At 34.7% G+C, this 16,843-nt stretch overlaps 1 protein-coding gene across 4 annotated transcripts in view; it reads left to right on the top strand.

Annotated features, from left to right (window-relative positions):
- Positions 1-16,843, top strand: part of LOC150108868 (ubiquitin-protein ligase E3B) — a 552,093-nt gene that overhangs the window by 209,213 nt on the left and 326,037 nt on the right. For all 4 annotated transcript variants that reach the window (XM_090410488.1, XM_090410470.1, XM_090410479.1 and 1 more), the window contains 2 exons: positions 4,235-4,355; positions 16,544-16,578. In XM_090410488.1, coding sequence (XP_090266614.1) covers positions 4,235-4,355; positions 16,544-16,578 — 156 coding nt within the window. The remainder of the gene's footprint in view (positions 1-4,234; positions 4,356-16,543; positions 16,579-16,843) is intronic.

Raw genomic sequence — 16,843 nt, 5'->3', positions numbered from 1 at the left:
AATACTGCTGTCGTCCAAAAGTCTAACTTTGAAAGATTCATAATTTCTATTTTCCTTGTGCTTTTTTGTTGTTTTCCATCTTGGTTCTCATTTTATTTTTCCAATTAAAAGGTAATGATCTGATTCTATTTCAGATCCTCTGTATACTCTTGTATCTATTATAATTTCTGACATTTTGATATTGCTGATTATGTAATCAATAATGCTTCTTGTGTCTCTTGCTTCCCAGGTGTATCTGTGGATATCTTTATGTTTGAAGAAGGTGTTCATTATTTTAAGGTTATAGCTTATAGTAAAATCTCTTAATCTATTTCCATTTCTATTACAGTTAAGTTCTCCAATAGGTCCTATGTTTGGTTTATATGGTTTATTGCCGATTCTTGTGTTGAGATCTCCAATTACCAAAATGTGATCCTTAGGATTGGTCTTATTTAATATGTTCTGCAGTTAGGTGTAGAAGTTTTCTGAGTCCTCCTCTTTTCCTTCTTCAGGTGCATAAGTTTCAATTACTGTCATATAGCCTCTGTCTATTTTAATTCTCATTTCTATTATTCAATCGCTCCAAAAGTTGTAATGGATTATATTGTTTCCTAAGAGATTTATGTAGAAAGATCATTACACCAGATTTAGCTCTCTCTTCTGCTTTTACCCCACTGTATATATAGATATAATTTTCAGTTTCGTCTGTTCCTCTCTGCTTTTTTTTAGATTCTGTAATTACTGCTATTTTTACATTTCTTTCTTCTAGTGCTTGGTCCAGTTCTATGATTTTGTGGTGGATACTTCTCACATTCCAGGTGGCTATATTCCAATAGGTGTATTTCTGCTTTTTTTTTTTTGTTTTCGATAATTTTCTTCTCAAATCTGTATTCCAAGCCAGTTCGTTACCAAAAGTCTGTCCGTTTACTATCTTCACGAGTCTTTTTAGTGAGTTAAAATTTTGACTGAGAGGGTTACTGGCCATCTACAGTCTAGCTTGGTGATGGGGCTGCCTTGAGGCCTTCAAGCTTGCCTTAGGTGGTAGGAGAGAATTTTGAAGAGAAGACATAGAAATAGAATGACCCATAGCCCTCGATTACTCTAATAGCATTATTGTCACGAGTTACAAGAGTTGGGCGGGGAATGCCATATAGGAAAGATTAAAGAGCAAGGGGGCCTACCTCAAAGAAGAGGGAAGAACAGAGAATAGACCCAGCTAGGGGACCATGGGAAAGCCACTTCTCTTGCTACCAAGATGATAGCCCCCCCCCCATGGCCCTGTTGGTCCATGAGTCCTTATTCAACATATTTGGATCACCCTGCCATATCTGGTGGGCTCCCCCTATCTGCCACCCAGGAAATGCGCTCTCTAGAGGTTTTCCGAGAGGAGGAAGTCAATTGAATAAATTCATATGGAATAAGAGAGAAATTAGTCGGAACACTAAATTAGCCGTATACAAGACGGTGTTCAAACGAGTTTTAACTTATGCATCTGAGAGCTGGGTCAGAAGTAAAACACTTGACCAAAGACTAGAGACTGCAGATATGAGTCCTGAGAAAGATTAGAGGCATGAACAGATGGCATCAATGGCAATATCATATTAAAAACAAGGATATTAGGAAAGAACTTGACATTGTTAGCATCCAGAAATGCATTAGATTAGCAGAGCTAATCTCAGGTGGTATAGTCATTTAAACAGAATGGGCGAGGAAAGATTAGCAACACTAGTGTTCTCTGCTAAGTTGGCAAGAAAACGACCCAGAGGTAGACCAAGATATAGGTGGATTGATATGGTACAAAGTGCCTTAGACGACAGAAATATAAGATCTGATAATATTGGAGTCTTCACAAGTAACAGACTGATCTGGAGGAAAATTGTAAATAGGAAGTTAGTAATGATGTAAATTTTTCATGTAGTATCATATCCTGGACATCCCTTGAGGGTACATGGCAGGAATTTGATGATAATTTACTCAGTTAAAATTACTGCTGAAATATCTTGAAATTTGGGACTGCCCTCTTGATAGGAAGGAGGAGGAAGATAATGGACTGTGCTGCAGCATCTCAGTAGCCTTCATGGATGCTACCGCTATTCTTTTAAGGTGTGTATTTTGGAAACTGTTTAAGAACGTATTAAATTTGTTTTGTTTGTTCATTTATATGCATATTACTCCACACTGTAGCTTTTGGTTTATAGTTGCATTTAGAATCCTAAAATATGTTGAGACTACCCAGTTTGTTTCATTTCAGCTGTTTACCACATGTTAAAAAGGCTCTCGTTCTTGTAACTTATCTTTATGGTAAAACTTGGAGATCTGCCAACATATGCTGCCATAAATATGGGCAGTCAAATTCAACTGACCATGTCTTTTTGATACCTTTTGCTCGGGATCCTGGGGAAAAAATCTATTCTGCTTCATCACAACAAATATAGACTTGGAAAAGACTTTTTAGAACCATCAGCAGATTTAAAAAACTAGCCTATGTAAATAAATATGGTAGTATTGAACGTGAATAATACACGTATCGCGTGTACATGATTTACTAGATGTTGCTAAGGAACGTTCTATAATTAAAATTAAAGTTCATTTCTTGTGTTCAGAGATCTAATTAGATCTCTGAACACACAAGAAATGAACTTTAGAACTTAGCAACAACTAGTAAATTATGTACATGCGATACGTGTATTATTCACGTTCAATGCTATTTTAGTTTGTAACTACAATTTTTAGAATTTAAATATGGTAGTGTTATGCTTCCCAGGATTTGTGAAACTTTCTTAGAGACCTCCTGCTCAACAGCCAAGTCTAGCCAATTGCACCCAAAGAGATGGTATCATATAGGACTATAGGCTTAAAATAGTATAATATTTTCCAGTTATTGATGTGTGTTTTTGTGTGTTATCACAATTTTAATATTATATTCCTGAAGATATCTCTGACAGATAAAATATTGGAACTATTAAACCTGTTTAGTTATTTCTGTGCTGTACTCATTTCATTAAATTTTATTATGTTTAACTTTCTATAATATTCTTGTAATAATAAAGCCATGTTAAAATTTCTGAACAAGTTATGCAGCTCAGTAATGTAGCTTGAAAATGAGATTCCTTTCCACCCATTTCCTTATTCTGCCTTTTATTAATTTCTCCAGTATCTTAATTGTCACTCCTGAAATTACTGATTTGTCTATAATTTGTTACTTCTGTCTTTGAAGCCTCCTTGCAGTGAAACTGTTTGACCTTTTTCCACTCCCTTGTTGCATTCTCAGAGCAGAGGCTTATATTCAACAGCTTAGTCAGAGGAGCTATTAATTCTCTTGCACATTATCATAATACACAGGTTGATATATCATCTAATCCAATGGCTGCATTTACACTAAGGTTCTGCAATATCCTAAGTACTCTGAATTCACATACCCCCATTCTTGTATCAGTAAATGTTATATTTCCATAGTCATTCATCCTTTACTTGCCACAGTAGCAAAAGAACTTTGGGGATTTTCTTGAATCAGCTTGGCTAACTTTCTTTGATAATCTGCTTTGCTTTTCCTTACTATACTGCCCATGATTCTTTCTCTTCATATACCCCACTATTTTTTCTGCAACTCTTGCTTAATGACTCTGCCCATACAGGGTCAGGAGTTAGATGAATCCAATACTACTTCTTTCAAACACCCCCTTAATAATTTCTTGTACACGAACATCCTTCTGTGGCATATTCTTATGCTGTTTGGCAATTTCTTCAATTTGCATCACATATACTGTACTCTTAGCAATATTTGCTTGGCTGTAAACCCATTTGAATTTAACTAAATTCAGTGCAGTTCTGATGTCAGAGAATTTATATGCTCTCTAAAACTCTTATGACTGACCTGTTTTATGTTTTGAGTATGGTGATACCTTAGTAGAGATAAATCAAATAGTAATAGAGTTAAAATAACTTCTGTAATGTGTTTAGGAAAAATATTTAATATAAATTGAAATATGTTTTGATATAGCATTTCTAAAGTATTGTTAACAAAAAAAAAAAAAAAAAATTCTTATAGGTAGTTTGAGAAGCATACTTACATATTACATTCAATTCTCACTATAACTCACTCACTTTAGCAAACTATTGGAAAGACCTTGCCTCTCTCCTTCAAAAAAATATTGATTGTTAAACTATTTCTCTCGTCTTTCCATGTTTGTTATGGTATGAGACTTGCTGTATATGATATACCATTAGTCATTTTAGTTTCTTTATTTTTTATTAGTGCCTGGCAATATTTGCTAGTCATGGTATATTCAAGCATTGTCTAGATCTCTTAATGACTGAACAGAATACACGTATTTTGTTTAATGCTTTAGAAGGAAATTATGCATTATGTCTCCTAGGTAAGTATTCTCCTCTCTTAATTTGATAGAAAATGTCTTTTGAAATTATTGCAGAAAATTATTTTAATAAGGATTTGATTTGGTAAATTTTGTTTTGCACATTTTTAAAGGATATAATGTGAAATCTGAAAATTGGCTCTCCAGAAAACAACTAATATAAAGAAAGAAAAAAAGTACAAGGCAGAACATTGAATTATTTTTCATAAATTTACATTTTTTTTTTTCTTGTTGTAATATTTAGAACTAACAAGACAATAAGTTGGTTCTCAACCATCCTGCTAATCTAGCTTAGCTAGATTTGCTGCATGAAGTTATAGTTGGAAATGCATATTCATGCCACTTTTTATTAGTTAATCAATCCTGACTGGGATAGACATTGAAAGTTTTTCCACTTGGTTATACTATTAATTAAAGATGCCAAGAAATTAATACAATGCACCAATCCTTACAGACATGTATAATGCTATTCATTATGGGAAGAGACTGGTTTCAAGCTTGATGGAAATCTCATTAGTGGGAGCCAGACTCAGAAATGATACCAAGGGTGAAATAATGCAGAAGTCATATTTTCACATACAAGTAGCAAAAAGATGTCATACCTTTGAAATACTCTGGATTACAGATAAATGTTGAAAGTTTTTCCACTTAGTTTTACTATAAATTTAAAATGCAAGAAATTATATTCTTGGTTTAATCCTTTATCCAAGTGTAAGCGAACAAAGTTTACTTATGAAGTAACTTCACGACTGGACAACTTATATGAGCCGCTCACTTGCCAAATCGATCAACTCGATCAAACAAAAAGCAGATAAAAGTGATAAAATAATATACATTGTATTTTAAAATTCCTTTTAAAATATAATTTCAAATAAACATTGTAGAATGTATTATTGCAGATGTAGCTTTTATCTAACGACATAAGATGTATAAGATAGAATGTCCTTGGAGTGATCGTTATTATTATTACAATTTTTGCGTGACTAAGGGAGTTGATCGATTTGGCAAGTGAAAAAAAGTAATAACATCAAATTCAGTCTTCAGATTATTTTTTTTATTACAGAAAAACTTCATTATCATACATTTTTTATTAAAGATTTTTCACAAAAATGAATAATAACTGTTCTGTTACTGTTACAATTATTATTATTAGTTTGTATAAATTAATTCATCAGCAACATAAATGATGTCTTCTTGGTCAGCTGTATTTGAGGTCCTGTCATGTCGATTTGTTCTTAAGTTTTTATAATAATCAAGTTTAATAGGAGGAATGAATTTCAACAGGTCCATATCTTTTCTCTTGTCACAGTTCTACCTGTAGGATATAACAAAGGCTGGTCTATATTTTTCAGACCTAGTGATCTACCTGCCACAGATTTTCTTATATTAATGGCATGAAATTCTGAATCTTCGTTAAAGTCATATTTGAATCGTATGACGTGGGGTTTCGACCTTTTTAATTTTATCCAGTGCATTTTAAGCCAATTTACTGGTATCCCCGTAACTGTTACTTTTCTGTTAATGATAGAATTTTCTAAAGGATTTGAGAAAAAATCCTGATGAGTCATTGGACCACATTAAATGGTGCTTTCTTTTTACTGGTTTTGATTATATTGTACCAATCATCTGGTGAAAAAATGTTTTGAATTTTTTTCGCATGTGACTCGATAATGGCAAAATTTGAATCATTAGGCAAATAACTATATCCACTTACCAAAAATTTCATTTCAATTATTCTTCTATGCTTTTGGGCATTTCGAGCCCATTTATCAGGATTACATCTTCTTTTCCGCCAAATCAAATTATTTGTTGTAATGTTTTCACTGCTACAATCAGATGATGAATCTGAAGAAATACATAAACATTGAGCCAAGCTTTCTGCTAATAAATTGTATTGAAGAACCATCAGATTCATCATTTTCCACATCCAAATAATTATTATTAGTCTCATCCATCTTGATATTATAACGGTATAATTTTTCTTTTTTCTAAAAACACTGACACTAAAATTCACAAGTACTTACTTCTGCAGCAGTTAGACTGTAACTGATTAACACGTTCTCTGCCAACTAAGAGTATACTCATAGTTGGTTTATGAGCTTCGCAAGCCAACTACGAATATACTTGTATGTCGATTATTGCCGGCGCCGGCTTTGAGATTATTCGTACTGACCTTTAAGGAGTGAAAGCACTTGTCGTGTGGTAACAAACTACGCCCGAGGAACATGGCAGCGAACGTGTTAATTATTTTACTTTTTTTGTGATGAGACAGCGCTAAACAATTTGCCATTATCATCAAGTACTTGCTTCTGTGTTTGAATTGCATTATTGCAATGATTTACATTAGAGTATGGAGTTAATTAGATTGGCTTCTGAAATAAATTATTTATTATTCGATGGCCAACAAAAATTTTGTCATTTAGTGGTGTTAATCCTTATTATTAGGGAAATTTATTATGAATATAAAAAGTTAATAGTCAATCAAATGCTTTGACACTACAATTTAAAAAAATTCAAAAAGTGGAGTTAATCGATTTGGCTTGTGAATGGCTCATATATAAAGGCTAATTGGGCTGGGTAGTGACCCTTCTCATAATACATGCATTATATGTATTACGAGAAGGGTCATCATAATACAATGCACATATCCATAAGGATATGCCTATTGCATAATGGGATACCACAGCAAGTGATGTGAAGTCATTTGCATCTATATACGAGTTGTCTAGTCATGAAGTTACTTTAGGCACAAACTCTATTTGCTTACATTTGGATAAAGGATTGAACCAAGAATATTATTTCTTGGCATCTTTAATTTATAGTATAACCAAGTGAAAAAACTTTTGACATCTTTCTGTAATCCAGAGTTAATGAGGTGTGACACCTTTTGGCTACATATATACAGAAATATGACTTCTGCATTACTTCAACCTTGGTATCACTTCTGGGTCTAGTTCCCACTAATGAGACCTCAGTGAAGGTCGAAACTGGTCTGGGTAGTGACCCTTCCCATAATACATGCATTATGTGTCCATAAGGATGTGTGCATTGCATTATGGGATACCAAGGCAAGTGATGTGAAGTCATTAGCCTCTATATACAAGTTGCCCAGTCATGAGGTACTTCATGTGCAAACTTTGTTTGCATACACTTGGATAAAGGATTAAACCAAGAATATAATTTCTTGGTGTCTTTAATTTGACTGGGATAATCTCTAAACATGCTGTAAATAAAACAGCACACCAGTAATCAGTATGCAGGTAGCAAAAATATATAATATAATAAGGTGTGTTTGTGAGAGAAAACATTCTAATAACGAGTGATTGCAATGAATTTCTTTCATGTAACAATTATTATTATTATTATAATTATAGCAACCTCCATGGAGTCGGTAGACTCATTATGAGAGGCCCACTCAACTAGCAACATGTCTGTTCAACTTTGAAATCATTTGCACTTCCTGCACTTGGAATGCACTCTGGCAATGCATTCCTCTCACCAACAATTCTCCATGTAAAAAAAAAATATACTCCTCACGCCCTTTTTCATTGCATTTGCGTACAACTTCCAGAGGTGCCCTCTCATTCTTCACACGTTACCATCCACTCTTTATAATTCTTTCTGAATTAATCTGGTACAATCCATTAATCAACTTGAAGGTCTCTATTATATCTTATATCTACCAGACCCTGTAATCCAAATGCCCTGAACCACTCTGCATGACCAGTACTCAAAGTTTTTTGATATCGCTTTGGTCATTTGTCTTTGGATTCACTCCAGTGTTTCCACGTCACATTAAAAACTGCAATTGGAGGCTTGAAGTGGCTTGAAAAAGACCAAAAAGACTATTCGAGAGACCATGCTTTGTCTTTTGAATAGTGCATCTGATATACACTATAAAATACTAAAAATATATATAATTGATAAAATAAGGGAAAAAATATTCCTAACATATACTATAGGTTTTCCTAGTCTGTCCACAGTACATATACTATAGAAGAAAACAGTGACTAAATTTGAGCCTGGTAATCCATTTGGGGTAACATAATTGTAACATGTAGAAATTATATTGTACTTGTTCAGACTACCAATCAATATGTATTACAGGAAATTCACTATGGTACATACCATATTTTTCCTTGTATAAGATACTTTTTTCTAAAATTTTTAGACCAAAAATTGGGGGTTGTCTTAAACATGAGGGAAACCATTGAGGTCTCTTCAGTGGGAGCCAGGCCCAAGTGGAGATACCAAGGCAGAAGCATTAGACTAAATTTAATATAGTCTGACCAAGTGAAAAATAAACTTTCAACATCTTTCTCTAAATCCAGAGTAATTTAATTAAAAGGTGGCACACCGTTTGGCAGCTCCTATAGGAGGAGATGACCTTGGTAATGCTTCTGCCTTGGTATCTCCACTTGGGCCTGGCTCCCACTGAAGAGACCTCAATAAAGGTCGAAAGTAGTCTGGGTAGTGGCACTTCCCTTAATGCATAACATTATACATATCCGCAAGGAGATGTGTTTTGCATTATGGGAGATACTGAGATAGGAGTGTTGGTAGCTTGCTCCACCTTTGCAAGGAGTTGCCCAGTGTTGTACCACTTTACCCCAGTCCTGAAGATACTTTCAGGCACAAACATTGTTTGCACACACACTTGGATAAAGGATTAAACTAAATTTAATATATGATTAGACAATGGAGATGTTTAAAATATTGATCTCTTAATTTTGGGTTTGAAAAAGTAGGTTTCATCTTATACACAGAAAAATATGGTATGTCTTCTACTAATGGATTAGTCCTTTGACTCATGAAATACTATTCCTTCATTGCTCAATCCCTTGAGATTTGATAGAATTGACAATATCGTAGTTCCCCCCCCCCCATCCTTGGGTTCACTGTCTGTGATTTCAGTTATCCATGGTCAACCCCGTTCCAAAAATATTAAATGGAAAATTCCAGAAATAAACAATTTATAATTACACAGGCACAAAGTGGATACTATATCCAACATTATTTCAAAACTGAATGTGTGTAGAAACTATGAAAGTTTTGTAAGTTGATCTGAGAGCTTACGAGAATACAATGCTCAGCATCCATGAGTTGCCTTAACTACTTAAGTAATGCAAGCTAAGGCAACTTGGGGATGCCAGGCATTGTATTCTTGTAAGCTCCTGTAAATTTTATATATATAATAAAAATTAACAGCCTATTTTCTACCCACTGCAGGGAAGGCCTCTCCTGTTGCAGGAGGTTTTTGGGTCTACTACTCCCATGGTGACCCAGTCCATATTGGGAGAGGACAATCACAAACATCCATGCCTACATGGGATTCGAACCCACAGCCTCTTGGCTGGAAAGCAGATACACTAACCTGGCCAGCTATATATGTATATATAATTGCTTTCTTAAAATATTTAAAATGTTTATGGTTATACCATTGCACATTATCTACAGAAAACATTAAAAAGAAAGGCAATCATTGTGCAATCAGCATTTTCTCCCTCTAATCTCTAGAAATATAATTGCACTTACCTGTATTTTATACTGGTACTGAATACTACTAGTTACATGAATAAATGTTTTTCATTCTTATATTCTTTCAGTATTCATCAGAAATAATGTGGTCAAATGAGAACACATCTACATAGCGTAGCCAGACAGTGGGTTTATGTGGGGCAAAGTTTAAAGCTTTTTCTTCAAAAGTCTCCATGAAGAAGTTGGCCAGGGGTGGAGAACCCATGGCTGTCTCCCTCTATCTGTTCATAGAACTTTCTTTGCCAAATGAAATAACCAGAGTTCATGCTTAACTGAAACAGAGCTGAGATACATTCCACAATTTCCTAACCCATCTAAACAATCAACACCCAAACATCCAGTTTACCTTTGAAAAGGAAAACAACATTCTCCTATTGCTAGACATTGATTACCTTTGTTTCTGCAACAGTCATACAACATTCTTAACTTATGTGGTATCTGTGTCTGAATACATGTCAATTTGTTCGTTGTTTCCCAATGATGGCAGTTTGACTTTGTCAAAATATTGGAAATGTTAATTAAAATTAAGTTTTATCTCATGTTTTTTAATGTGGTTTGTGGTGAGGAAGGGTTATAATCCGGTATTCATATGGCATTGCCATGTAAAACAAACAGGTTGCTTATAATAGAACATACTAAGGGTATAGAAAGCAAGAACATGAATCTAGAATAGCCTATCATACAACTAGATAGGTTGTATGATAGACATATGATGGACAAGGTAACTCAAGGAGGTTTCAGAAATGTTACATCTGTAACGTGTTTAACACTCAGTGCATTAACAACCAAAGCCTCATCTTGCATCGAGTCTTGTCTCCCCCCCCCTTTTCATAAACTTGGATGTGATGCAGATTGTTTTTAAACATAATACCTTCTAAGTACATGTGCTTTCATGCATTGTTAAACCAATTTCAACCATTAGTTACATTATTGGCTTGTATACAATTAATGTTCCTTGTCATCTCACTTATACTTTGTCAACTCTACTAAAGTTTTCTACAGGAAGGTATATGAAGCAAGTAAAGAACTGTAGAATTAATAAAAAATAGTCTCCTCCCCTTCCTAATTATGTGGTTTATATTATTGGAACTCATGAATTTTCACATAGCTACAGAATTCTTAAGTTCATAATTTAACATTTCATGTATTTTTTCTAGTTATAAAATAGTGTATATTGAGTTATCTTTCAGTTTATTTTTGTCATTTGTTACTTCTAGCAATACTTCATAATTGAGACGATACCTTATGACATTAATTCTTAGCTGGTTTTTCTTTAAAATTCTTAGCTTTCACTTTCCACTTCTAGAAACACTTTCTTGGTTTTGTTTTCTATATGATTGTATTGGTCAAGATTTAACTCAGTTGATGGACAGTTACAAAATACTTAAAATTCTCATTTCTCGTCTGCCCATGTAAACTATTTCAGTCATATTAATGCAACAGCAAGGGTTCATTGTTCAATACAATACAATAGTACAGTTTTGAATACCACAGGTTTTGCTATAGCAAAACATGTGGTATTTAAAACTTTTAACAGTTAAAAAAAAAAATTGAGTGGTATGGTACCACAACTCATTCACTTTTGGCAATGAATACATAGAACATACACCACTTTGTACAAAATCCCTTATATTAAACTTGGTAATAAGAAAGCCTTGGCTACCATTTTCCTTGTACACATCAGTGGCATGTATAAAATGCTTTCTGAACAATATCCCATATTGAATTTTACACACTGAACATTGATCTAAAATAAGTAAGATATAATTAAAAATAATTACTAAAATTATAGTATTCACTAAAATAAAACTTATCTTTAGAACATATACAGCACCACTTCTGCTCTGCACTATGCTTAGAGCAGCAATGGTGGAACATCTTTTAATGATGTGTATTGAAGACTGTAATAAGGAAAAAAATTCCAGTAAGTCAGGTGATAATTCCAGCTAAAAGAACAAGGCTGTTCAAGGCAGCAAAAAAAAAAAAAAAGGTGAGGGAAGTAAAGAAGAAACTTTTTCAGCAAGCCTTGGCTGGTTTTATAACTGTCAAAAGTGTATGAGACTCCATAATCCTGTTTATTTTTCTGTGAACATTAATTTGAATTTCTATGGAGCTTGCAGTAAACAAATGATGCATAATTATGATTCAGGCCTCTATGGAGTCATAATCCTCATCGTGGGAGGCTTATCACACATAACATTACAGCCTCCCACTGATATATCCCACTGACTTCATGCTCTTACTACTCTATCAGGCGATGCATTCCACGGTTCATCCGCTCTCCATGCAAAGAAAGTACTCCTTACCTTCTTGCTCACAACTTCTTTTGTAACTTTTAGGGATGGCTCCCCTTGTCCTTGCTCCATTCCTCCCAAATGAAAGAACTCACCAATGTCAACCTTGTAACTACCTCTCAACAGTTTAAGAATCTCAATCATATCACCTCTCCTTCTATCTACCAAACTCTGCAGTTCACATTCCCTCAGCCTATCCTCAAAATTATCATTGTACAGTCCTGATGTCATCTTTGTTATCTGCCTCTGCACTCTTTCCATGGTTAATTTATCAGCTTCAAATCCTGAGGACCACATTTGAACACAATTGTCGTGTAAGCACAATAAAGTCCTGATCGGGTTTGGTCTGATCAGGACTTTATTCAATGGAATTACTAACCTTTCATCTCAGCATGTCAGTGTTCTTCTCAGTATTGCAGTAATCCTCTGGGTTACCTTTGCCACTGTTGCAATATGTTTCCTGAATTTCAGCTTTCTATCAAACATTACCCCCCTGGTTCCTCCAACAGAGTATACAGTCTCCCACTGATATATCCCAAATTTCAAGACTTTATTACATTTAGCTGAATTAAACTGATATCCCCATTCATTTATCCATCTGCCAGTTTATTCAAATACTTTTTCAGGGCTACCACATATGCACTATTACTAAAACTCTTCCCGGCTTCACATCATCTGAAAACAAATGAATATTCCCCTGCAAGCCATTGAAAATGTCACTGATTAAAGGATTTACAGTATGGGTCCCAGTACTGGTCCCTCTGGGACCCCACTTGTAATCTTATGCTTCCTTGATCACTCATATACAACTCTCTGATACCTATCAGATAGCCAAGCCTGAATCCAGTTCACTAACCTGGCATCTAAACCCATGTGCTGCAGCTTATGTACTTGTTAAATGCCTTTGTAAAATTTTCCCCACCCACTCCAAAAAATCAGATATGCCCCCCCCCCTCATCAACTACTCTTTTCACTTTATTATAAAAGGAAATAATGTTACTAAAACAAGAGCACCATTAAAAGATCCATGCTGATTCTCACACATAACATTACCCTCATCTGCCCACCTCTGTAAGTGATCTCTCACTAATTCTCCCAAAATCTTAACAACTACTGATGAAATATAAATTGGTCTATACTTTGACACTTCCATTCTGCTACCAGCCTTATGCAATGGCATTATCTTACCATACCTCCACATCTTGAGCACCTTTCCCATGGCCAAACTTTCATTAAAGCCAGATCAACAGAGCTGTCAGTTCTTTAGTACATTTTCTCAGAACCTGTGGCGAAATCCCATCCAATTCCATTCCTTTATTGCATAAAAAGTACTTAGTATTTGAAACACATTCTTCTTGCACTTCTGAAACTCAAACTGCCTTATCCCTTTAGTATTAAAACCTACTTCTGAAGGATGAAATACCTGAATAATTGAACAACTACGCTATGTCCTTTGCATCAGTCACTCTATTTCCATTTTTAACCAACAATGTCATTCTTCCACAATCATTTCTCCTACTGGTGAAAGAATTCCTTTGGATTTTCTTTGGATCTCAGGCCAATCTCCTCTCATACTTCAGGTTTGCCTTACTTACCATACTAGTCACTCTAATGGCCTGTTATATCTTATATAACAGGCCATTAGAGTGATATAATCTTATAATTCTTAAACATCTTATCTCTTATATTCTTCATGCATCTGTCCTCCATCCTTCTCCGTATCGCTTCCATAACCTCTTATTTTACCTGCAGTTCTTGTTTATTAATCTACTTTCACCAAATTGTGTTCTCTTCTTCACTCACAGTATACACAATTATTGCTGTTAATAAATATTCCTTTACTAGTTCCTGAGGTGATATGCCACCCTTCCAATTCCTTCATCCATGGAACTGCTCCTGCTGATCTCTTAGACTTTTATATTCATTTGCCTTATAATTCCATATACATTCCTTTCTCTTTGATATTTCTGCATGTCTATTCATCTTCTAAGTCAAAACCACATGGTCAGTCTCTCCAACTGGGGACTGAGATTGCATTTCCCTTATAATCTGATCTTCTGATGCTATAACCAAATCTGAAACTTTTGAACCTGTGTTCTTTCTACATGTTGAATAAGACATTTGTCCCTCAAGAATTCCAGAAATTCCACTCCCTTACTTATACATGCAGTTTTCTGTTTTCAGTTTATACTGCTGTAGTTAAAATCTCCCATAACAATCATTCTTTTTTGCACTTGCCAAGCTCAACTGCCTAAACATCTGCTCTTCACCCCTTATGTTTCCTTGTTTATAGCATCACCCCACTAAATATCCTGTCTCCTGCCTTCACCTTTACCTCATATCATATGCTTTCAAAACCATTAGTGCCATTGCCTTCAAATCTTCCACTCTGAGAGAACATAACTCATCACTTACCATGAGCGGTACTCTACTTCCATGTTTGCCCTCCCTATTCTGTTGAAAAATACTACACTCTGCTACTTCTATTCTTGTCAGTATATCATCTTCTGTGAACCATGTCTCAGAGATCCCACTAATCTTTGAAAACAGGCTGATGCTATCAGTGTCACCAATTCATCTCCTTTATTCCAGATACTCCTAGCATTAGTATAAAGAATCAAGGCACTATCACTGTTTCTATACCTATCATTATCTCCCCCCCCCCCTCCAGACTCTGCTGGATTCAGCATTAGACAGTGTATTTATCCTTCTTCCAAGCACCTATTTCCAGGTAGATGGTAGCAGGGGCAGCCTGTCTCTGCTACCATCCACTGTGATAATTCTAGTTTTCCTGCATTGACACAATGGCTTCTTCAGAGAACAACATTCTCTACAGATGCCTACGTCCTTCCTGATTGAAATGCAAGCCATCTCTCACATACAGTTCCTTTATCCTCAAATGCCCTCCAAGTAATCCAAGCCTCTCTTTTGACACATTCTGGCTATTATACTATTCATTATTGATGCTCTTCTCTGAATCTCTGTAATCATTCTGGGGCAACTTACTATCTTTGCTCTCTTTCTTTCTTCTGTACAACCTCAAGCAATTGCCTCAGTTCTCCTGCCAGCCAATTCACATGTCTCAAATCATTCATGCCACAATCACAGTCATCTTATCAACTCTTTCACCTCACTTGATTGCCACTATAGCCACACTATATCATTCTTCCAGGCAAATGCTCCTCTAGCATTCTATTTTGTACACCACGGATCAACGAGTGTCATACATCACACCTCTCACCGCTCTGTTTTTTCCTTGCTCACCTGCATTCCGCACTCTCTCTCTCTTCTAACACTTTCTTGTTTGTTCCCTCACTTACATGTTTTCCTATCATATCTTCAGTCCTGGTTCCAGCACTGTCTTGCCTTGCTCTCATTTCCTCTCTGGAAATGAGAGAAAGGCAAGACTCTTTTTTAATGCTTTTCAACTCATTCCCAATACATTCTACTTATTTCATTGCATCTCATCTCTCTCTCATCTAGCTAATGAAGCCAAAAAGAATAAGAATTCTAGGGAGTTCTTTCGATATGTAGCCATCAAAAAAAAAAAGAGAGAGAATTATTATGAAAGGATGACATTGATTGGAGCAAATGGTATAAGAACAGCGGCCACAGAGGATATAGCTGAGATATTTAATGAGTAGTTCATAAAGGTCTTTCATTCTTGTAAATATGACATCATGGAGAATTTGAGAGATGTTGATAATAAGGAGAGGCTAAGTGAGCAAGAGGTGGGGAATTGAGCAAACTTGATGTTAATATGGCTGTGGAACTTGATAACATATTACCACATATTTTGGAGGAATGTGCCAGTTCTTATGTTTTGGTTTAAATTGCATAACTTTTGAATACAAAGTTTGGCAAATTAGAATTGATATTCAAATAATGTCACACTGGCTTGATGAAATTTAATGGATTTTGGTATTTAGGCTATCGACTAAAATTTGTAGGTTCATTTGATTTCATCGATCATTTTTAGCAGTAAAATTAAGAAAACCAATTTATGCCATAAAAAAAAAGGTTACAAATAAGTGATTACTTTAATCATAAGATAGAAATTAATCATAATCTGTTACTGATGTTATTGTTATTAGCATCATTTCAGTTGGTATTAAAAAAAATACCGTGTGATAAAAATAACTAATGTAATAATGATGTTATTCACCTTTATGAGTCTTTTGTTTTCCATGCTTGTTTTAATTATGAAATTATAAAAAAAATTGTCAGAAAGAATTACTCATTTAGTAGGTATTTTTGTTGAAGACTTATTTACATCATTTTGTAACACACAAATGTTTAATGTTGGATATTCTCTTGAAATTCATGACGTTGAAGTCTGTATTGATATCTTTTTTTTAGCCAATATAATTCACTTAGGATATGCCAACTTGGAGGTAAGTGACTTTTCTCTTGTTTCAGCATGAAATAAACAAATTTACCAAAGGATTTATAAATAAATATGCATACTTATCAGCTTATTGAATTTGTATAAGGAACTGCAATATTATTTTTATAAAATCAAAGGTATTTAGGCACTTTATCCTTCATCTCTTTATACTAGTGGAAATTGACAGAGGTTCCTTTAATCACTTTATTTTTTTTTGTTGTTTTTTTTCCTTCAAAAGCAGTTGTTTTGAAACAATGAGTCTGCATGTCTTA

The sequence above is a fragment of the Typopeltis vanoorti genome, chromosome 2, assembly GCF_054136105.1.
Source record: "Typopeltis vanoorti isolate ZY-2024b chromosome 2, IOZ_Tvanoo_1.0, whole genome shotgun sequence".
NCBI classification, from domain to species: Eukaryota; Metazoa; Arthropoda; class Arachnida; order Uropygi; family Thelyphonidae; genus Typopeltis; species Typopeltis vanoorti.
The sequence above is the reverse complement of the archived record's forward strand: the minus strand, read 5'-3'. Positions and strand labels throughout refer to the sequence as shown.